Here is a 22,587-nt window from a genome sequence, read left to right on the forward strand (position 1 = left end):
TTCGTTGCATAGGTTGGAGCCCATCTATTAAATCCATGCAGATTTTAGTCCAAATCTGATAAGAAATAGGGAACGGTTTCAACTCTCCAGTTAATGACAAGTATTTTTTGCATGAGTTCGGGCATAAGGAATCTTGGCCAACAAGTCGACAAACATATTTATTTCACTGTAACTATGAGAATAATAGGGCTAACATCTTATGCTATAGAAACATCTTATCCACGAGACCAGCTTACCACAACTCCAAACCACAGAGCTTCACATAAGTTCAAACCATACACAGCAGGGGTGCAACTTGGGTCATTATTGATATTTGATAAATATCAATGCAATGAATTGTTTCAGGGCCGATCCTAATTTCTTTGCTTTTATTGACCCGACCCATCAGGACAAGATTCACTTGATTGATATGATACATGGACTCGACAAGGTGGAAAAACTGGTAAGGTTTCTGAAGCTTAGGAGAGGAGACAGGTTAACTAGAAGGCAAGGTAGGATTGAGTTCTAAAAACGATTGATTTCCATTTTGTTTTGTTTGAAAAAAAAAAAAAAAAGTCATTAGATAGAAGATAAAGGCCCTTTCGTATACTAGGATTGAAGAGCCGGGGAGAAATACTGAATAGAGCGTTTCTAACCAAATCCGACATGTTCAACTTAATTTTGGCTCAGGTTGGGTTGACATTTCCTTGGGTTGGGTTAGGTCAGGGTTGGGAAAAGCCAACTTGATTCTCAGGTTGGGTTGGGTTAGGTCGATGCCTCGGGTCGAGACATCCCAACCTAACCTCCATCATCTAATTTTATTGTGATTTTATTGTATTTTTTTATTTTGCTGTAAGCGCCCGAATAGGAATTTTTTTTTTTTTTGCTGTAACCCAAACCCAACCCGATTAGGAAAACACAGGTTAGACATGTATTTTGAGGGTTGAGAAGTTCAGGCAGGTTGGGTTAGGGTTGACCATTTTCGACCAGAGGCTTGGATTGGGTTGGGTTAGGATTGAGGGAATGCTATCTCGGGTTGGGCTAGGGTTGGCCTCAACCCGACCCAACCCAGCCCGAGATGCACCCTAATTGTAAGAGGTTGCAATATTGATATAAATCAGCCAACCCCGCACTTTCCACTGGAAATAATGTAGCCAGATGATGTGTTAAAAGGCTAGTAAAACAGCAAAGGAATGAATTGAACAACAGTATCAACAGAATTACTCTAGCTAATATACATCTAACCAACTGCTTCACCATCTGTTTGGAAACTGGACATTCAATTCAATCATCTTATCTACTACGAACAACACTAACAAGAAATGAAAAAAAAATAGAAATGGAGACTTCACTAACGATTTCCGGCAGGTCGATGTTTCCTCAACCGGGCACGTGTCTCGCGAATGGTTTCGTCCATGACTGTTTCCAGCGAGGAAGGAGGAGGGTCTACATTTCCATTTGTGATAGCAACCACTGGGTCAACCTGTGTTGCTTCTCCCTCACTTGGTGGTGGCGTCAATTGAGTAGTAGCTTGAACGGAATCTGTGGCTTGCGAGTGTGATGCTTCATGGGGTGCCGAGGGAGGGGCTGCTGATATTTCCTTGGCCGGTTCACGTTCTTGGTTAACTGTGGTAGCCGTGGTTGTGGTAGCCGTGGTTGGTGGTGGTCGCAATGGTGGCTGTTGGGGCTGCTGGGTGGCAGTTTGGTGGGTCGGTGCAGTGGGCGGAGGTTGACGAACTCCAACTTGTCGTCGTTGCTGTAGTTTCAGTAGCATCATTGACAATATATGAAAGTAATATGTATCCGGGTTTTCAATCTTGTGACCTCTTACTTACAAAGGAATTGAGACTTCTAATTGAGAGTGATAGTGTGCTGCTCAGTTCATATCAGTGATGGTGGAAGGTGAAATTTTGAGAGCACGTAAAAAATAGAGGATCAAGCATTTGCAATTTTTCATGTAAAAGATCTTAGAGAAATGATATTTCCACCCTGTTTCCCCTAGCAGTGCATCTCTGGTTTCCAGTCTTTTGCTGAAAAGTAGGGGGTGCAATGCCAACCATTTCTAAGAAAAGACGAGCAAACGGGGTGGTGCAAATGCTGGAAAAGGGGGTGGGAATATCATTTCCCAAGATTTTAACTGGGAAAAGCATGAAAAGACATAGGTATTAGAAATTCTCGGAACGGCAATTGAGCTTCCAGATATGGCGGGATCTCCTGCTAATGCTAAGCAAGTTGAAAAGGGAGCATTTCACTGAACTGCAAGTAACACACTCAAGCAGCATGAAGAAGACCATCCGATAATAGAACTTAATCTACTCAAAGCTCCTAACTTCAGTTAGAAACATGGCTATGGCTACTCTTCTGAATCCCTTTCAGGTACAAGTCATTTGACAAATTTCAAGAAAAAAAAAAGGCGGTACAAGTCATTTGACAATCCCAAGCCTTCAGTTAAAAAAGACAAAAAACAAAAAAAAAAACAAATTAGTCATCAAGAAACATGATTAAGCCAAAAAGTCTGGAAAGCAACGAAACGAAGACGTCAAATGCAAAACCTGCAGAATAAACCAGTGCAAGTCTTCAAACTCGATATAGTCCAGTGGTATAATATAGAACGAAGGGTTACATCAAACCCTCCAGCCCCTTGAAAAGGCCTACGGTCACCTCCTCCACAAAGTCGCCACTTTGCCTAGACCTCTGCCTCAAGGAAGTAGGATTCTTCCTTGGGAGCCTTCGATTCCCGCTTTGATTCCCGTTTCAATTCCCGCTTTCGATTCCCGCTCTGGCAACCTTTAGTAGGATTCTTCCCTGGGAGCCTTCGATTCCCGCTTTCGATTCCCGTTTCGATTCCCTTGCTCTGCCTAAATTCCGAATCCACTAGGAGTCGACCTAGTTTTGGGTCTTGGCGCCATGGATCGCGAACTCTCTCATCCTCCTGAAAGAGCTTGAGTTGGGTCTCTGTATTTTTTATTTCCCCCTGATCCTGACTCGGATCTTCCTCCCACTTTCTCATCTTAAATTAAGGAAAATAAAGAAACCACAACACTACGTAATGCAAAACCTGCATGATAAATCTGTGCAACTCTTCAAACTTGGCTCCGCTACAGCCACTGCATCTTGTGTGCAAACATTGCCCCTTGCTATTTGACTTATGGTAGAAGCTACTACCTTCTTAAAAGCCCCACTCCACATGGCATTAACAAGACTGAAACCAGTCCAAACCATTCATCTGTTGAGCTCCACTATGGAAGGACCATGCCCCACAAATATTCTCCGAAAAATGATCCAAATCCTTTGTAGGCCATACATCAGAGAATTATCCAATGTGGATGATTTTCAGGGTACTAACCATCCATATAAAGGAGCCCAAAAGACGAGCAAAAGGGGCAGTGGAAATGCTGGAAAAGGGGGTGGAAATATCATTTCCTAAGATTTTAATTGGGAAAAGCATGAAAATATATAGGCATTAGAAATTCACCGAACAGCAATTGAGCTTCCTGATAGGAAGGGTTCTCCTGCTAATGCTAAGCAAGCTGAAAAGGGGGCACTTCACTGGACCGCAAGTAACACACTCAAGCAGCATGAAGAAAGACCATCTGATAATAGAACTACTTAGGATGTGTTCGTTTAACATTATGACAACTAATTGTGAGCACAAAACCCCTATTATTGGACTCAAATTTACGTTTAGTTTTGAGTCCAATAATTGGATGGGAAAAGTGTTTTGGGTCCCATTTATAAGGATGGGAAAAGTGTTTGTGAGCTAGAGCTCAAATAAGCTTATATGAGCTAGAGCTCACAAACATAGGGGGCCTACATTGTTTGGATGACCCAAAGCATTCATTTGATAGGCCCTCATATAGATAAGGTGTGCCCAAAAAATCAGCTTCATAGGATCATCCTAACCCTTCCATTTGTGGAGCTTAAAATGGACGGGTATAAACCTCCATAAATCTACCCATTTTTAACCTCCACAAATGGAAGGGTTAGGATGATCCTATGGAGCTGTTTTTTTGGGCACACCCTATCCATATGAGGGCCTATCAAATGAATGCTTTGGATCATCCAAACAATGTGAGGCCCCCTATGTTTGTGAGCTCTTGCTCATATAATCTTATATGAGCTCTAGCTCACAAACACTTTTCCTATCAAATGAATGCTTTGGATCATCCAAACAATGTGAGGCCCCCTATGTTTGTGAGCTCTTGCTCATATAATCTTATATGAACTCTAGCTCACAAACACTTTTCCTTTCCTATAAATTGCATGTGAAATGTTGATATATGTATTATTTAAATTTGTCCTTATTCAAGCACTCCCTGGAGTTTTATCTTAAATGTCTATCATTAATTTACATCTGTTTCAATTTGTTTTCATGATTTTACAGCATTTCCATAGACATTTCCACAAAGGGCATCCCAGTGCATGAGGCTCCTGCCATTGCGGAGTCTGGGGAGGGCTGGTTAGATGTGTATACAGCCTTACCCCTGCTTTGCAGAGAGGCTGTTTCCGTGACTCGAATCCGTGACCACGGGTTTTAGTATGTCACGGTAAAGCTTTTCATTAGAAAAATCTCATAAGTAGAATCAGAGCACTGATCTGCCTGTGAAAGAAAGCTTTCGTCGATCGCTTGAAAGAAGTAAGTTCTCTCTTTATTAATTGAGATTTGGTTGGTCTTCCATCTACTAAGGTAGAAATCCCTAATGGAATCCCAAGTCACAATGGAGCAACCTTCAAAAGACATTTCCATCCGAAACCAAAATGGACATTTCAGACACGACCAAAATGCATACCAAAAAGTAGTTTAACTACCTACCACACAAAAAATGTGCACTGTGCTAGAAAATTGAGAACATGCAAGTTAAGACTCAAGAATAAGTTAAAGCAGCTAGATTCGTGCAATCCCAGGCACAAGGCAAGGAGGATGATCTTGAAGAGTCACTCAACAGAATGATCAATCAAAATCTTTCTAGAAGCCATGACTATAAAGCCCAAAGGCATGGAAAATATAATGAGAGAGCACAAAACACTATGGTGTTATCACTGCGCTCAAAACAACCATCCAATTCCTCATGGTTGTAAATGCCAAAGCATAAGAAATCATGTTAGTGACAATGAAAGGAAATTTGTTATTCCCACATGTTAAGGTATAGATGTATCCTATAAACCAGAGAATGAAATTCTTTACTATTTTCTCACATTACATGGTTCCCAAATCCCCTTTGGACATCGTGATATTTTATTAATTGAATAAATTCACTAGATAATGAATTCACCAGATGCGGTCAGATATTCTTTATAAATTATAAAGTTCTTCACTGAAGCCCGACATGAGGATGGATCACATGAAGAATCATCTAAAACATAATAGAAGGTTTTGGATACAAATGTCAATATAAAATATATGGCTAGGGGCCATGATGAAAACATTCAAGACAGTTGGTAAAACCAGCTATCAGAACTAATTAGAGAAACACGAACTAAGAGGGGTAAGCACACAACTTGCTAAAGTGGTGTGAAGAAATGGAGAACTTTAAACCCTTTTGGACCTATTGGTGTCAACGAAATGTGTAGAGCCAATGGAGGGTCCAGCTAGAAGATTTAGCTAGACACAAGACCATTTGTTGAGGCTTGCAATATCTTACATTTGCTAGATCATACATCACAAGTGATAAATCAATTGCGTCCACTGAAATCACGATAACAGTATTAGCAAACCAAACATTTCATGCGAGAACCAAATCTTAGCTTGGGGGGAAGATAAACAATAAATAAAGCCTAATCCCATCACCCTCGCTGGTAAATTATTTTAGATCTGAACATGCGGCCTCGTAAGCATATGGCTAAGAATGGACAAGTGGTTCTTCACATGATTATCATGTATATATATCACATCATCTAATGTTAAATAAAGAGAAGTGATTGAGTGCTCCAACCTTTGTCACAAATTTTCTACTTATTTCTTATTACATTGACTCCTCTCTCAAGCTTTTAGTACCACCATAATGCGCTATCTAAATAATGCCTTTCAACATGTAGCTCCTTTCTCTTATGCGCAATCTATATTTGCCCCAAGCCTCTTGTTGACATGGAATCACAAGGTTCAGTGATGGATTCAGCCATTACACTTACAGTTCTGTTCTATATGAAGAGATTTTTTCTTTCTCGATGGTGTTTGACCCATACTAGATCATGCATTGATGTCATCAGGCCGTAAAGACGGCTAATTCAGATCCATTCAGAAAAGAACCTATTCGTAGATTGTTCTTGGAAAAAATTCACTTTCGAGAGCTTTGCGGCAGATTTCAACGAAGTTTTCTAAGGAATTTGACCTACGATGTAATCAACGTAGATCTGAATTCGTTTAGGAAGTGATATATCTGCCCCTTTTCATTACTTGGGACAGCAGAATGCAGTGTAGGCTGGGAATCAAATCTGTTGAATCCTTCCCATGTGAAGTACAACAGCCCTTATACAGTCATATCGATACACTGCAGCTGGATGTCCCAAGTAATGAAAAGAGGAAGATATATCACTTCACTTCTTTTAAAGCTTTCTTGTTTTAAACTCCTAAAAATTTTCTTAATCATCTTTGACTTGTTAACAGTGAGTGATAAAAGTGATAAAATTTTCAAAGGATTTGGATTTCGGGATTTTTCTGAAAAATTGCATCAACAATCCTAGGTGGAAAAATCTTGAATCTGACAACTCCATGACATTTCCATTATAGTTAACTGTAGTCTAATGAAAAATGAAAGTCTATTGACTTTTGTTCTACACAAAAGACCCTTTCAAATTTAACTTATTCCATAAATTTCTGACATCGTTTGTTATTCTTTTCATTAGAAACAAGTTTAATTACAGAATCTGGGGAAAAATTTCTAGCAATTCATTGAAAATTCTGGCACAGGTATTTCCCCAGATTCTGTAATTAAACTTGTTTCTAATGAAAAGAATAACAAACGATGTCAGAAAAAAGCATAACAAACGATGTCAGAAATACTGCTAGAGGGCGAGCCTTGGTGCAATGGTAAGGTTGCTCCATTGTGACCTATGGACCTGGTGGTCACGGGGTTCGAGTCATGAAAACAGCCTCTTTGCAAAGCAAGGGTAAGGCTGAGTACATCTAGCCTTTCCCAGACCCCGCAATGGCGGGAGCCTCGTGCACTGGGCCGCCCTTTTTTTGCTAGAAATTCTGCTATATTTGTAGAATGACAAATATTGAAATTTCGTACCGAGATGTTTTATCTTGTCTACTTTCAAAAGAAATTTGAATCATAAAATTTTGAAAGGCCATATTTTAAGATACGGATTTTACAAAATCGTGTGTGAAGTCACTACATTGAACAATGATTTTCTCAAGTAGTTACCGAAAATTAAATTAAAATAGTTGGTTAATGATATGTAATTTGGGTATTTTTGTGCATGCTTTGAATCATCCCCACTCAAGAATTTATGTACTCATGTATGACGGGTGTTTTCATATAATATATGGAAAAGCCAAGTGAAGGAGTGCTTCTTTCTTTGCCGAAACCTCTTGTTGACATGGAATCACAACCAGGTTCGGTAATGGATTTAGCATAACAGTTATAGCTATGTACTTATGTTCTATATGAAGAGGGTTTTTTTGAGATGTTTGACCCATATTGACCATGCCTTGACGTCATCAGACTGTAAAGACGGCATGTTTAGATCCAGTCCAACAAGAACTATTTGTGGATTTTTCTAGGAAAAAATTTATTTTTGAGAGCTTCGTTGCAGAGTTCAATAAAGGTTCCTCTGGAATTTGATCTATGGATGCAATCAATCTAGATTTGAATTCTTTTAGAGCAATCTTTTTCTTTTTTGTTTTTCTGGTTTATGATTTAAGGAAAGGTGAGTTGTGATTTTGTTTGCAGTAATTTACTTCGAAATTATTTCGATATTTGAATTATCTAGTTCATACCTATTTAAGAATCGTCGTTGTAGATTTTTCTACATTACCTCCCTATTTCTGGACTTGACGCCACTTTGCTTCCCAATCCCTCAGGTTCTCTCTGTTTCCTTGAAAAATTGTCTTTGTTGTTCCTCATCTCATTGTAAGCTTAGCCTTTGTAGGACAATTAACTAAAAGTGAGTGCCCTGTCTCTCATTGCGAGCTTAACCTTTGTAGGACAATTAACTTGAAATGAGTGCTGTGTCTCTCATTTCGAACTTAGCCTTTGTAGGACAATTAACTAGTTTGAGTGCCCTGTCTCTCATTACGAGCATAACCTTTGTAGGACAATTAACTAGAAATGAGTGCCCTGTCTCATTCTCTCATTCTGGATGTCACATACAAGACCTGCACACATGGAGGGTCACGCTCGACTTGGAGTCAGGCGTGATACCCCATACCCTTGAATATTCCCTAAAGGAGTGAACACAACATGCCACTTTAAACATCCGAAGGTGCTGCTTGCCCTTACTAATAAGGGTAGCTTCCATAGAGTGCGAATTCGTCCAAGAAAGGATATAAGGACAGACACCTTTATTTTCTTGACATTAAGGGGATTACTCCCTTACCTGTTTGTTTCCTTTCTTCATCTTCATATAATAACATTTGGCCTCTGTGGCATAGACGCTTATGCCACCCACAAAGTAAAGACTGAGTTCTATCTTAAAATCTAGAATGTCTGAATAAAACCATTTTTTGGAGCAGTTCAAAAGAGGCATTTCTTAAATTCTAGAATGTCTATGAATAAAAACATTGTCTCTCATATTTCTTCTTCGTCTTCTTCTTTCAATTGTGATGCGTGTTTGCTTAGTAAAAGCACTTGGTTATCCTTTCCCCTAAGTCATCACTTCACCAAGGAACCTTTTGAATTGTTTCATAGAGATGTGTGGGATGCACAAGTATCAACTCACAAAGGGTAATAACTATTTCGATATATTTATTGATGATCAAACCCAGTTTACCAGGTTATACCTGTTATAGAAGAAATTTAATGTTATAAATCTATTCAATATTTCAACATGGTTAAAACATAGTTTCAATCAGGGATCAAAATTTTTCTCTCTGATTTACAGGGAGATCACTAGTCTTGTAACTTATAGAAATTATAACAGGTCGAGAGATACTCTACCACAAAAGTTGCCTGAATACACCTCACCAAATTCCCATGTTTTGCACAATAAATCTCCTTATCATTGTTTTTCCACCGCCTTATACAAGACTCATTGCCTCCGTCTTTCTTTTAATCACCTTCGTTTAGTAATGAAGGTCCGTTCCATTCTGATGAGTTCCCATATCCTACTTTGACACCCATAATCACTTATCAGTGAAAATGGAAGAAAGGTGTCCCGCTCCATGTTTCAAAACAAGATTCATCCATCACCAAGACCAAGTATTACACTTATCCCAAACCAACACTTAGATGGGTGTCAATTACGTTTTTCTAAACGTCAATCTCATCCTCCTGACTGCCCCTAAGTGGTTTCAGGGCCTAGCTTAATGTGTTCCTTCAGTCTTGAGGCTTTTGGTGTATTGGTTAGGTACCTAACATTTGGTATCAAAGCCAACACCACGTCTCGTGTTCGAGTCACGGAAAGGATGACATGTGAAAAGGGCTGGCTACCAAGAACAACCAAAGTGAAAGCTATCACATAGCGGGCTGCCGGGGCGGAAGGGGTGACTTGTGGGCTAGAGTGAAAGTCATCATAGAGTTGACCGCCAACGGAAGTGGCGACTTGTGAAAGGGCTACCTAGAGAACAACCAGAATTAAAGCCGTCACAGAGTGGGCTATTGGGGATGTTGGTTGTGGAGCAATGTTACAATCTTAAGTGGTTCAAGGCCCTCGTGTAACAAATTCCATCAGTCCCAAGGATTTTGAGGTATTGGTTAGGTACCTAACATTTGGTATCAGACCCAACACCACTTCTTGTGTTCACAATTCGCCCCTTCCATCGGTGGCCAACTTTGTGAGAGCTTTCACTCTAGTTGCTCTAGGTAGCCCTTTCCACGCATTGCTCCTTCCACCCAATGGCCCACTCTATGACGATTCACTTTGGTTGCTCCAGGTAGCCCTTTTCACAAGTGGCCCCTTTCATGTTTTGAACACAACAAGATGTGGTGTTGGCTCTGATAACAAATGTTAGGTAACGAAATAATATGCCAAAAGCCTCGAGACAAATGGAAAAGACTACGCAAGGCCCTTAAACCACTTAAAATTGTAACATTGCTCCGCAATAGATGACCCAAACGGCCCATTTTGTGACTACTCACTCTAGTTGTTCTCTAGGTAGCTCTTTTCACAGGTCTCCCCAACGGCCCATACCGTCAATGACCCATTTTACGGTGACTTTCACACTAGTTGCTCTATGTAACCCTTTCCATAGGTTGTCCTTCTTCTCGACGGCTCACTCTGCGACGGCGAGGCCGCTCCTTCTATGACTCGAACATAAGACGAGGTATTGGATCTCACACAAAATTTTAGGTACCTGATCAACATGCCAAAAGCTCTATGTCTGATGGAACGCATTAGGCTAGGCCCTTAAACCACGAAGGATTCTGTCCAAAGCACTTTTTTTTAATTTATTTAACACATTGTCCCTTCAACCTATAAACAAGCAGCGAAGCAAGATTGTTGGAAACGGGCTACGGACAAGGAGCTTATTGGTCTCCACGAAAGTGACACAAGTGGGATTTGGTTTTGTGTCCTGATGTGTTTGTAATTGGAAGCAAATTGATTTATTATATCAAGCTACGGTATGATGGTAGTCTGGATAGATATAAGGCCCATGTTTTTGCCCAAGGTTATAAGCAAGAATATGGGATTGAGTACGAAGAAATGTTTGCTCCAGTGGAAAAAATGACTCATTCGAAATATGACTGCGGCAATAGTTTGCTCCAGTGACAAAAATGACCATTATTCGAAATATGACTGATATTGCCGCCATATGATAATGGCCTGTGAACCAAATGGATGTAAAGAATGCTTTCTTACATGATCTTGAGACCGTTCATAGGTTCCTTCTCCTAGACTACCAGTTCCTACATCTCTACATATATACTTTGTAAATTGAAGAAACCTCTTTATGGTATCAAACATGCACTACGAGCCTGGTTTAAAAAGTTTTGTGAGCATAGCATTGGTTACACATGGCTTTGAGCATAGTACTTCTGATTATTCCTATTTACATATCATAGTAAATCAGAGATAGGGAATTGCTGGCGTCCATCGCAAAAGGCATTTCGTGGCTGGTTTGTAGCATGTCAAACCACCCACCTCGTGAATGGAGACAAAAGCTGTTGTCTTCATTCACGAGGTGGCTGGTTTGACATGCGACAGACCAGCTGCGAAATGCCTTTTGCGATGGACCCTAGCAAATCCCTCAAAGATAACTATACTTTTAATCTATGCCGATAATATCGTTATTTCTGGTGATGACAAGAGATAACAGAAGGTATAGCCCGTCTGAAGTCTTGTCTTCAATCATCTTTAGAATGAAGGATTTGTGTTCTCTAATGTATTTTTTGGGATTAGAAGAATTGATCCAGCAAGGTATTCTCGGTCATCGAAAAAAATATGCTGGGGACATGATTCATCTTGTCAATTTGACTGATAAAAAGGTAATCAACACTCCACTTGAACTAAACCTCTAGTATAGAGAGGTTGATGATGTACTTAATGATCTTATAACATATCAAAGACTTCAGTAAGTTTAGTTTACTAAACAATGACTAGGTTAGATATTGCATATGCTGTTCAAATAATGAGTTAATTAGTGTATGCTCCTCATATGTGTCCCATCTTCGGCAATTCGTCGGATCATAAGATATGTAGCATTGACGAATGGAGTCTCCTTTTTTCGTCTTCATCCACCTATGTAATCAGCTTCTAGAGACCTGGTGGTCACGGGTTTGAGTCACAGAAACAGCCTTAGCGCAACGATAAGGTTGCTCCATTGTGACTTGGTGGTCACGGGTTCGAGTCACAGAAACAGCCTCTCTCCAAAGCAGGGGTAAGGCTGCTTACATTGAGCCCTCCCCAGACCCCGCAATGGCTGGAGCCTCGTGCACTGGGCCGCCCTTTTTTTTTAATCATCCTATGTAATCAGCCTCTAGAGATGTGGTTTCACTTAGTTCTCTTCCCTCATATTTGTTGGAGGAGAAAGAGATGAGAGAAAATGAGAATAAGTTGGGGTCTTTCCCCTTCACTCAAGTACTTATATTAAAGAGAAAAAAGAGAAAAGACTACTATGCCCTTATGGTATTACATACACATATATGAATATCCAACACTCCCCCTCAAGCTGGAATGTATATATTACACATTCCTAGCTTGTTACAAATATCAATAAACTTAGCTTTGCTCAATGGTTTGGTGAAGGTGTCACCTAGTTGTTCGGTAGAGCGAGTGAATGTAGTGCGTAACATGCCATGCTAGATCCTGTGCCTAATGAAGTGGCAGTCTACCTCGATGTGTTTGGTACGCTCATGAAACACTGGATTGTTCACAATATAGATAGCCGCCTTGTTGTCACAATACAACTCTGCCGGAGAAGATGAGGGGAGCCCAATCTCAGAAAGAAGAGAGCGCAGCCAGATGAGCTCACTACAGGTGTGAGACATAGCCCTGCACTTGACTTAGACACAGCATTTTGTTTCTTGCTACGCCAGGACACAAGGTTTCCACCAACAAATGTGCAATATCCTGTAGTAGATCATCTGTCAGCTGGAGAGCCAGCCCAATCAGCATCACAAAAGGCCTATAACTTCATGTGACTATGTTTCTTAAAAATTAGCCCTTTTCCTGGAGCACTCTTTAAGTAGTGAATGATATGCACCACAGCCGCCCAATGAGAAGTTCGAGGTTCACTCATGAATTGGCTGACGACTCCCACGGCATAAGAAATATCAGGACGAATGACAGTGAGGTATATGAGCTTTCCAACAAGTCTCCTATATCGGCCAGGGTCCTTTAATAAGTCCCCCTCTTCCAGGAGAAGCTTTGTATTTGGTTCCATGGGAGTATTGGTAGGTTTGGTCTCCAAGGATCTAGTCTCATCCAGAAGGTCCAACACATACTTTCGCTGAGATAGAGAAATATTTGTACCTGAATAAGATACCTCAATCCCCAAGAAGTATCGAAGACGACCAAGATCCTTGGTAGAGAACTGTTTCTAAAGAAAATTCTTCAGTCGTTGAATGCCACATGAGTCAATTCCTATAATGATAATATCATCGACATAGACTAAGAGAATGACATGACCAGCATCAGACTTCTCTAAACCCTAAAACCCTACTAAACCCTTCTCTTTTACTCCTACATAGACCTAAATCTTCCCTTTCTTTCTATCCCCCTTCTCCGCGGCTCCGATTGACATTCCATGCTGCTACATGAGGCTTGTCTTTCTATGCCTCTTCTCATTCTCTTTTATCATCGGAGCCGCGCTCGTTTGATGGAGTCCACTTTGTGACTTCTCATGTTCTCATTCGTCTCATTTCTTTTTCGGGTCTCCGAGAGCTCCTTCTCTTCCTATGGATCCTCCGACTACTTCGGATCCTCCTGCCAGTCCCTGACCCACTGACAGCGCCTCCATCGGCTCCTTCTTCGAGCTACAATCCGACGGCGTATTCTCCTTCGTAGAGCAGTCCTTTCCCCAGATGACTTCGGAGCATCTCGTCGGCTCCAACTATCTTAGCTAGCGGAGGGCTATCGAGACCTATCTCCTAGCTCGAGGACAAGTCTCTTTCATTGAGTGGGGTCCTCCTCCCTCCTCTGATCCGATGACCAGTGGCGACAGGATGATACGATGGTTCGCACCTTACTCTGGCAGAGTATGACCCCCAATATTGCTCGGCCGATGATGGATTTGGCAACTGCCAAGGATATTTGGGAGCATATTGCCCTCATGTTCTCTGAGGTTGATAACCTCACATGCATTTGTGCCACCTACTCTGAGTGGATTTGATTTGTGTGAGGCGATTTGTCCCTCGCCGACCATTACAGCAAATTCATCTCTCTCTATGCCAGCAGTTGGACGTGTTTATGCCCCTTACTTCAAATTTGACGGTCCTTGCGCATCAGAGGGACCGGCTTCGGGCATTCCACTACCTTGAGTCTTTGGGCCCGGAGTTCTTACCCTTTCGCCAGCAGTTGATCAACTCGAGGTCCATTCCCTATCTCACGGAGATCTACTTCCGTGTTCAACAGTGTCTCCCAGGCGGCTCATCCACCACTCTTCCGATTGAGGGTTCCGCCCTTGCTACTTATGATACTGGAGATTCCTTTGGCCGAGGCACTGGATCTTCTGGTCGTGGCCATGGTTTTGGCCGCGGTCGTGTGTTGGGCGGTAGACGTGGTACTGGTGGTCGTGGTCGGCCATATTGCACTCATTATCAGAGGGATGGCCACTGTGTTGAGACTTGCTTTGTGCTCCATCCTGAGCTCCTCAGTTCCCGAGCTGCTCATCTCTCTGTTGCGACCCCTACAGATGGCACATTCCAGTTTTCTGGTTCTAGCCTTCCAGAGGACCCTTTTGAGTTCACCAGGACCGATTATGAGGAGCTTCAGCATCTCCCTCAACCGTCCTCCTCCTCCCGCCCCCTCCTTTTCTTCTCAAATCAACGTCTCCCTCAGCCGTCTCCCCCAGCTGTCACCAGAGGGAGGGTTTTGGGCTAGGGGGGTGGGGAAGAAGAAGAAGAAGAAGAGAATGGAGGGCTGAGGAGTTAGGGCATGAGTGGGTGGCGTGGGGGGGGGGGGGGGGGGGAGAGAAGAAGAAGAAGAGAATGGAGGAGGCTCCAATTTGGTCCTTAGGGCACACTAACCTTAGGGCTCTGATACCATGTTGGAGGAGAAAGAGATGAGAGAAAATAAGAATAAGTTAGCGTCTTTCCCCTTCACTCAAGTACTTATATTAAAGAGGAAAGAGAGAAAAGACTACTATGCCCTTATGGCATTATATACACATATGAATATCCAACAATATTATAGTATAAGCTCCCCCATCTACTCCTCTCTATGTTAGATAATAAGTCTGCTATTCGGATTGACACTAATCCGATTTTTTACGCTCAAGGCATATTGAGGTGGATTGTCATTATATTCGACAATGTTTTTCCAATAGATGGTTTACATTATCAATGTTCCCTTATCACGTTAGCTTGGCAATGATCTGCTCAAAACATGAATTTCTTATTTGCAAATTGATGCTTCATGACCCAATGCATCAATTTGAAGGGGAGGGTGGGACATAGCCAACCAATATGCATCATTGTATGTGTAGATAGCATTTTGGAAGGCCAATGGTGGTTTGTGGCAACAGGGGATTGGTGGAGACATCAACAGAAAATCTTCAAGTGAGTGGGAAACAAGCTAAGGTGGAGATTTTCAGGAAAGTTGACCCATGTGTACTTCCTCTCGGGGTTTCTCTTGTTTTCTTCTTGGGTTTTCTCTCGGGGTTTTTCTCTCGAGTTACTCTTGTATACGGTCTCGGTTGAGAGAGGAAGGAAAGGGTTTTGGTTTGTGGGTTCAGGTGTTTGCAGGCTAATCCTGTTGTAATCTTTGTATTTTGTTTCCTCATAATGGAATATTGTGTTCTTGCACATCGACGTAGGCATCTGGGCCAAACCACGTAAAATCTCGGTGTGCAACTTTTGGCTTGTTTTTGTTTTGTTTTTACTATTCCGTTTTTTTGTGCACGATTGAATCAGACATTATGTATGTAAGTAGGATATTACCTATAGGCCCTTTAGTAAATGTACTGTGCAATAGGAGTATTTTTGTAATTGCCACAACTGGTATTATAAATACAATGGGGTATAACCGTATAAGTTATGGAGCAAGGATTTCCCTGCTTTCCCCATTTTTTGAGTGTCAAATTTGCTCTCCTTTCTTCCTCTCTTCATGATAGTTTGAGTTTTTTGATAAGTTTGTCAGTTTACATCTGGATTGCTTCTTAATAAATCTGATCTTTCACAGGTGCATAATTCTTTTCAGCGTACATCTCAAAACAAATCTGAAGCCTTTTAAAATTTCAAAACTTGCCAAAAGATGAACAAATTCTCTCACAACGAAGTTGTCTATACATCCCAACAAAATCCTAGAAATGGATTCAGTGGCGAGTAAAACTCTACTGAATTTCAAAACTTCTTAAAATAGGAAGGAATTCTCTCTCAACAATGTTTTCCACACACCCACCCCAACATAAGGTGGTCGCTAAAAGGAAGAATAGCCAATTTAACTATCCAATACTTGTTTGGTAAAGTGTTTAAATTTAACGACGCTCTTCATGTGTGACATAAATTATCCAATCAAGTTGTGCAAGTTCTTACGTCTTCAAGTTTCTTGTTCCTCACTAGCCTCCATTACTAGTTTGCTCAATCCAAATAGCAGTTTGGGCAATATATAAAGCAATATTGGTTGCACAAGGTTGTATAAGGTTATGCACAGGAAGTACTAACCATGAGGAGACTATTAACACATGTCGCAAAGATGACATCCGAACACTTCTGCATCATGTCTCCTTTTCCAGGACCATACTTCCTTCTAGCATCCTTTGGTTTGCCACCTATGTGAAAATCTCTTCATGAACCAAAACAGGCCCTACATGCATGGTTGGAGAAGTTCCAAGAAATTGCTATCGGTAATGGATTTCCACGGTATAGTTTGATTATTCCTTGTACTCATTTATGTTTGACAAGTCATCATATTAGGAGATGACAATTGATGACTTGGGCCATTTAACATATTTCTTGGGGCTGGGGGTCTCTCTAAGCCATGGGATTTTGGTGAGCTAAACCAAATACACGAAAGATATAATCGCTCTTGCTCACCTTAGAGATTAGCAGGTGCAACCGATGATGACCAGACAGAATCTCTCATGCAATTCAGATAGTAAGCCGGTTCATTGTTGATCCATGTTGGTCTAAAGCATGTGAAACTTTTTCCATATAGTCTTTTTCCTTGGGAGTTTTTGAACAAAACTCATCGTTGAGTCTTTCTTCCTTTGAAATAAGCGTTCCCATAGGATTTGTGCTTATCCTAAGACTGCTAACATTGGGTTGGGTCTATCCCTATATATTTTAATGCCTAAGACATGTATGAAGCCCTCACTTAAGTGTTTCATCTAGCAACCCACTACCTTTGTGTATACACAACTAGCAAAAAGAGGCATGCGGTGATGCACACCGGGGAAAGAGAAAAAAGAGGTTTTAGGGGGTAAGAGGGTTGATCGGTCTCCAATTTCTACACCTGAAACTTAAAAAATCGGTGTTAATAAGCGGCCCCCATCCCCCCTCCTCTTACCACAACAAAAAAATGGGGGTGGGGTTGGGGGATTTTGCACACACACACACACACACACACACACACACACACACATATATATATATATATATATATATATATATATATATATATATAGAGAGAGAGAGAGAGAGAGAGAGAGAGAGAGATAGATAGATGGTCGCTTGGTCATTTGAAAATCGAAATCTTCCCTAGCTCTATGAAAAGGATATACCATTGCCTTCTTCCTATTCTCATGAAAACCACATTTCTCCTTCCCCATAATCAAGTGGAATGAATATCTTCGAAATTGAAAATTCTCAATGCAACAACATGTCTTGCATTTGCAAATCGAGGACCATTCCAGAATACTCCATTTCCAAGGTCATTTTCGTTCAACAAGTATCTCCTCAAGCATGAGGACTAGCAAAAAGTGAAGAGAGAGAGAGAGAGAGAGAGAGAGATCATCTTGAAGTCATCTTGAATTGATATGAGGTTGATGGAGAGACCCCGAGAGCCTCCAATTGTTTTTTAATCTAAATTTAGGACTATCTTCTCCACCTCTTTGCCAAGCACTAAATTTAGATTAAAAAATTGGTGAGAAACCATCATAAGCGCGCACACACACACACACACCAGAAGCAAAAATTAAAATAAAAGCATTGAAGCAAAAATCAAAACATAAGCATCACAAAAACTGGTAAAACAATAACCAGTGGGCACCAAATAAATTCATAGGGGAAGTGTCATGCATTGATGCATTGGAGAAAGCCCAGGGTAAAAAAATCAGAAGACAAGATTAGCATGGAGGCATAAACAACATGCTTTATCCATCATGATTAGTAGGGTATCTGAGTGAGCAAGGTTGATGCAGTGCAGGAAGCCGAGCATAGACTTGAAGAAGAAAAAGAATAGTGGCAATACCCTTATAGAAACAAGAGCTAATTGCCCTTATGAATGGGTACCTGAGCAGGTTGAGGACTGGGTGACTGCGAGGCAACATACTGCAGAATTTCGAAAATCCTTGACTGCCCATAGCTTGCAGCCTTTTGCCAATACAAAACTACAATGTCCCCTGCCCTGGTCCTTAACTCCAGCAAGTTACGATCAATTTCTGTCTCATGCTTTGCAAGATATGGCCTCAAGAATGTATCATAAACGTATGTTGTTCCCTGGGACAGAATCAAATTCAAAGATAATGAGAGGGAGCATTGAGATAAAACACAATCAAATACTGAACTCAGCACAGAAGTCATACCCTCGTTTTAGGATACCACAAATACACAAAGAATGCCAATTTAGCCTCACTATACATTGGTACCCTACAAGAAAAGTGCAGATATATTAAACTCAACTCAACTAAGCCTTTGTCCCAAATTAGTTAGAATTGGCTCAATTGAGTAAATTCAAGCATTGGAGAAAAAAATTATTATGGGCAGATTCTCAAGTCAAGAAACATTTACCATGAAACAAAAGTATCTCCAACCCTTTCAAAGACTGTCAACATAGCAACTAAAATCCTGGAAATTTTGGAAGAAACAACATTATCAGAAAAAATAAAATGTCAATGTTTCCGGGTCATTGCTTTATAATAACTTGAGAAAATCTATATTATCCCACATCACACACTTTCAAAAAGAAAAAAAAAAACAGCACCTACCAATATTGACACCAAAACCGTAGCTGCTCAATCTCTGGCTTGTTCTTTTCCACGGTTTTAAAGCATTCATAAGCTGGATAAGCATAGCCTAGAACCATCCTGCCAACACAAGCAATAGAGATTCACTTGTTCATTAACAAGAAGCTAAGCAGACGCAAGGAAGATAACAAACAGGAATTCAAGTAGTAACATACGCGAGGCCTCTGGTAAGAAAGGATCCCATCATTTTGGATATCTAATCTAACATGTACAAAAAGAAAAACGACTTCGACGGTCACTTCCCAGACGGCGAATTGAACTTCACTGAATGCAAATGCCAGTCTGCTGATACTGCAGGTAGGGAAATCAAACACAAGGCACAAATCAGAAAACTCTCCAGAATCTTAGGCCCTGTACGTTTAAGATTATAACAATCGATTGTGAGTGCCATACCGATTATTGGACGCAATTTTAAGGGCCTGTTCGTTTGAGATTGTGACAACCGATTGTGAGCCCAAAACCTATTATTGGACTAAAAATACATTTAAATTTGAGTACAATAATAAGTTTGGGGCTACCAATCGGTTGTCACAATCTCAAACGAACATGGCCTAAACGTAAATTTAAATCCAATAATCAGTTCATAATCGGTTGTCATAATCTTAAATGTCATTGTGAGTGCAAAGTTTATCGCATTTGATATCGCATTTGAAGAGAGCCCTAGTAATCATATTGCACCAGAGGACCGTGAAAGTCAAGTTATTTACTATTAAACAAAACCTATTTTGTGGACTCAAATTTAAACGCAAAATTGAGTCCAATGATCGGTTTGGCACTCATAATCGGTTGTCATAATCTTAAACGAACAGGGCCTTAGTAAATTCAATAAGCAAGGAAAAGCAACACACTTCTGTGATACATATAAGTACAGTAAATTAAAAAACCGACCACCGAGGAAACTAATAGAAAAAATTTGAGGCAGATATTAGTTATTTTTAGAAAATTTACTGCAAAAATTAAGAAAAGAATCATGCATTTTGAAAAAGAAGCGTCTTATCTGAAAATCTGCACATTCCAGAACAGTGACTAGGGCAAAAAGAAGCAGACAACACAGGCAAAAATTCATTAATAAAACACCATTCCAAGGAGAGACAACAAGGAAATCACACATTACTATCCAACATTAAAATTCGATGCGTATTAAAAAGAAAATCAACAGAAAATGCAAGTAGAACCGAAATTAGGGCAAACACCATTGACGTGTTAAAAAATTCAACTACCCAAATAAAAAAATTCGACTGAATCTAAACACACATTACAAAATTGGAACATTAAAACCCCAATTTCCTTGAAGGAAACTTGAAAGAACCCGAAATCGACAAGCATACACCAGAAAATCAGTAATAAATAAGGAAAAATCCCAAATCTTCAAAAATTCAAGGTGAAAATCAAGAATAAATAGTAATTCTAAAAACAATTGTATACATTGAAAATTAAAAAAAAATTAAAAAAAACAAAGTTGTAAAAGATCGGTAGATGAAAGAAAAATGAAGAGGATAGAGATATGAAGGGTTTATATACCAGTCAAGAGAAAAGGATAGAGAGATCTGAAGGGTTTGAGGAGATTTGAAATCTAGGGTTAGGGTTTTATACAGAGGTCGCGATTTGGAATTTTGGAAGGGTCGCGGCCGTACAGCTCCGTCGTTGAGGAGGAGGGGAGACTGTGCTAAATCTTGTTTTGAATTTCTTTTGGAACTTTATCTCTAAAAATTATTCCTTAATTTGTTTTTGAGTACGGGAAATTAAAAAATAAAAGGGGATATTGTAAAAGAAGTCCTCTGCTTTGGTTTATTTACAAAAACAGTTTTCTAGTTTGACAATTTGAGTTTTGCAGCCCAGGTCATGACATTAATTTGAAAAGATGAAAATTACCTCATAAAAATACCAAAATACCCATGATGCTCAGTGATTATGTTTTGATAGGTTGGGTCCCACCAACTCAATTCAAACCCAAAATAACGCCCCAATAACGGGTTGCCGCGTGGCCAGTGACGTCTAAATAATTCCATACCATGGGGAAACCCTGAAGAGAATGACACCCAATCAGGGGCTGCCACCTGTGCTGTGCAGGGTAATAAGGTAATTCCACAAGATGGAAATTACTATAAACCCCAAGGTAGCCCTTGCTATAAATAGCATTATAAGGCTCAAAGGTAAAGGACATAGTTCCTAAAACTTTCTATTCCTATTGATTTTCCCTTATTTGTTGTTGTCATTGAGTTAAGCATCGGAGGGCCTTTCCGGAGAACCATCTCCGGGTCGGCTTCTAATTGTTTTCTCTTGCACACAGGCTGAAAATCACCTCTCTTTGTCTCCAGCTCAGCAGAATCTAGATTTTGACCGCAACATAAAGAAATGATATTCTCACACCTATGATTCAAAACCTATCATCAATTGTCAGAAAAATTATATGGTGGCCGACCGTGTAGAAACAAGGGCGGAGAGAGAGAAAACTTGTCACCCTTGATTTGGGATCCAACAAAAAGTCACAAAAGGGGGCTACTGTTGGATAAAAATGAAGGGAGGAGGGGTTGTATCTCTCCAACCCTTATATGTAAAGGCTGGCCACAATATAAAATCTCCAATTGTCATGGGTATTTTGGAATTTTTACAAGGTAATATGTCTTACAGGTGCAACTCGGGTAGGGTTGGGTCGGGTTGAGGCCAACCCGACCCAACCCGAGGAACCCATTTTTCCAACCCAACCCGATTTGCAACCCGGCTGAGTTCAACCCGACCCAACCCGATTTCCAATTTCCTCAACCCGACCCAACCCGATTTCAGAGGGGAGAAGAAACTCAAGTGGTTTTTGAAAACTACAAAAATACCCTGGCTCGTACCTCTCTATCAAGTGGTTTTTGAAAATTACAAAAATACCCTCATCTTCTACCTCTCTCATTTGCCCAAATCAGAATGTTTTTAGTTCTGTCACTGTTTCTCTCGCCCAAAATCTATTCCCAGTTGAACACACAAATCTCTATGTCTCTCTAGACGTTTTCTTCTTCTTTCAGTCTATACCTTACTCCTCCATTTTATCTAGATTTGTAAACCCTAATGGACATCAGAAGAAGGGAAAAAAGTCGCAAAAATCAGAAAAGAAAAATAGCTAAAAATCAACATCCATTATTGAAATTCCAATGGTGGTCCCGAGTACGGCAACTTATGAGGAGGGAAAAATTAGGTTCCTAACAAGTTTTAACTCTTTTGAAAACTCAAACCTAATATAGGAAATTAAGAGATCACAAATGAATTTCAAGCACACAAGTTAAATCTAGAGGTGCAATGCAAAATAAAGAGCTAGAGTTCAAGAGAGAGTGCACCCGAGATTTAAAGTGGTTCGGTCATCAAAACGTGAGGCCTACTCCACTCCACTAACCAAGCTCGTTGATGGCTTCACTATGTGATCTTCTTAACTTCGGCGAAGATCGGTGCCGATTACAATTCCGATTACCTTTAACCCTGGTGGCAATCTTCACCACGGAGAGTGGGCTACGTTTCTCCGAACACTCGCCCGACACAAAGTTCTTGATAAGAAAGAAAGAACAAAAAATCCCTCACAAGGGTTTACAAGAATTGTAGAAGATGTACAAATTGAGCCTATGATCCAAATCCTAATCTTTAGAGGATGAGAGGCATAATCAAATTTGATTCACTCTTTGGAT

The 22,587-nt window shown here is 40.4% G+C and overlaps 2 protein-coding genes across 2 annotated transcripts in view; one reads left to right on the top strand and one right to left on the bottom strand.

The window, feature by feature from the left end:
• Nucleotides 1-1,143: 1,143 nt before the first annotated feature.
• LOC143886438 (putative HVA22-like protein g) lies at nt 1,144-20,634 on the bottom strand. The gene is made up of 7 exons (XM_077390405.1): nt 20,447-20,634; nt 19,081-19,216; nt 18,887-18,985; nt 18,690-18,746; nt 18,485-18,548; nt 18,192-18,398; nt 1,144-1,735 (listed from the first exon to the last, which is right to left on the bottom strand). The coding sequence occupies exons 2-7, from the start codon at nt 19,110-19,112 to the stop codon at nt 1,331-1,333; spliced, it is 864 nt and encodes a 287-aa protein (XP_077246520.1). The 5' UTR covers nt 19,113-19,216; nt 20,447-20,634; the 3' UTR covers nt 1,144-1,330.
• LOC143885887 (uncharacterized) overlaps nt 19,132-22,587 on the top strand; it is a 104,386-nt gene continuing 100,930 nt past the window's right edge. The window contains exon 1 of the mRNA XM_077389929.1: nt 19,132-19,222. Coding sequence (XP_077246044.1) covers nt 19,132-19,222 — 91 coding nt within the window. The remainder of the gene's footprint in view (nt 19,223-22,587) is intronic.

This window comes from Tasmannia lanceolata, unplaced genomic scaffold, assembly GCF_043159265.1.
Source record: "Tasmannia lanceolata isolate RefF3 unplaced genomic scaffold, GAP_Taslan_0.1 ptg000011l, whole genome shotgun sequence".
Lineage (NCBI taxonomy): Eukaryota > Viridiplantae > Streptophyta > Magnoliopsida > Canellales > Winteraceae > Tasmannia > Tasmannia lanceolata.

Bases quoted from the DNA above. Each gene is read 5' to 3' on its own strand.
- LOC143886438 (XM_077390405.1), bottom strand. From the start codon at position 19,112: ATGATGGGATCCTTTCTTACCAGAGGCCTCGC. The intron at 18,986-19,080 runs GTATGTTACTAC...TTGTGTTGGCAG, and splicing joins TTTCTTACCAGAGGCCTCGC to GATGGTTCTAGGCTATGCTT. The intron at 1,736-18,191 runs GTACCCATTCAT...CTGAAACTACAG, and splicing joins CCAGTCCTCAACCTGCTCAG to CAACGACGACAAGTTGGAGT.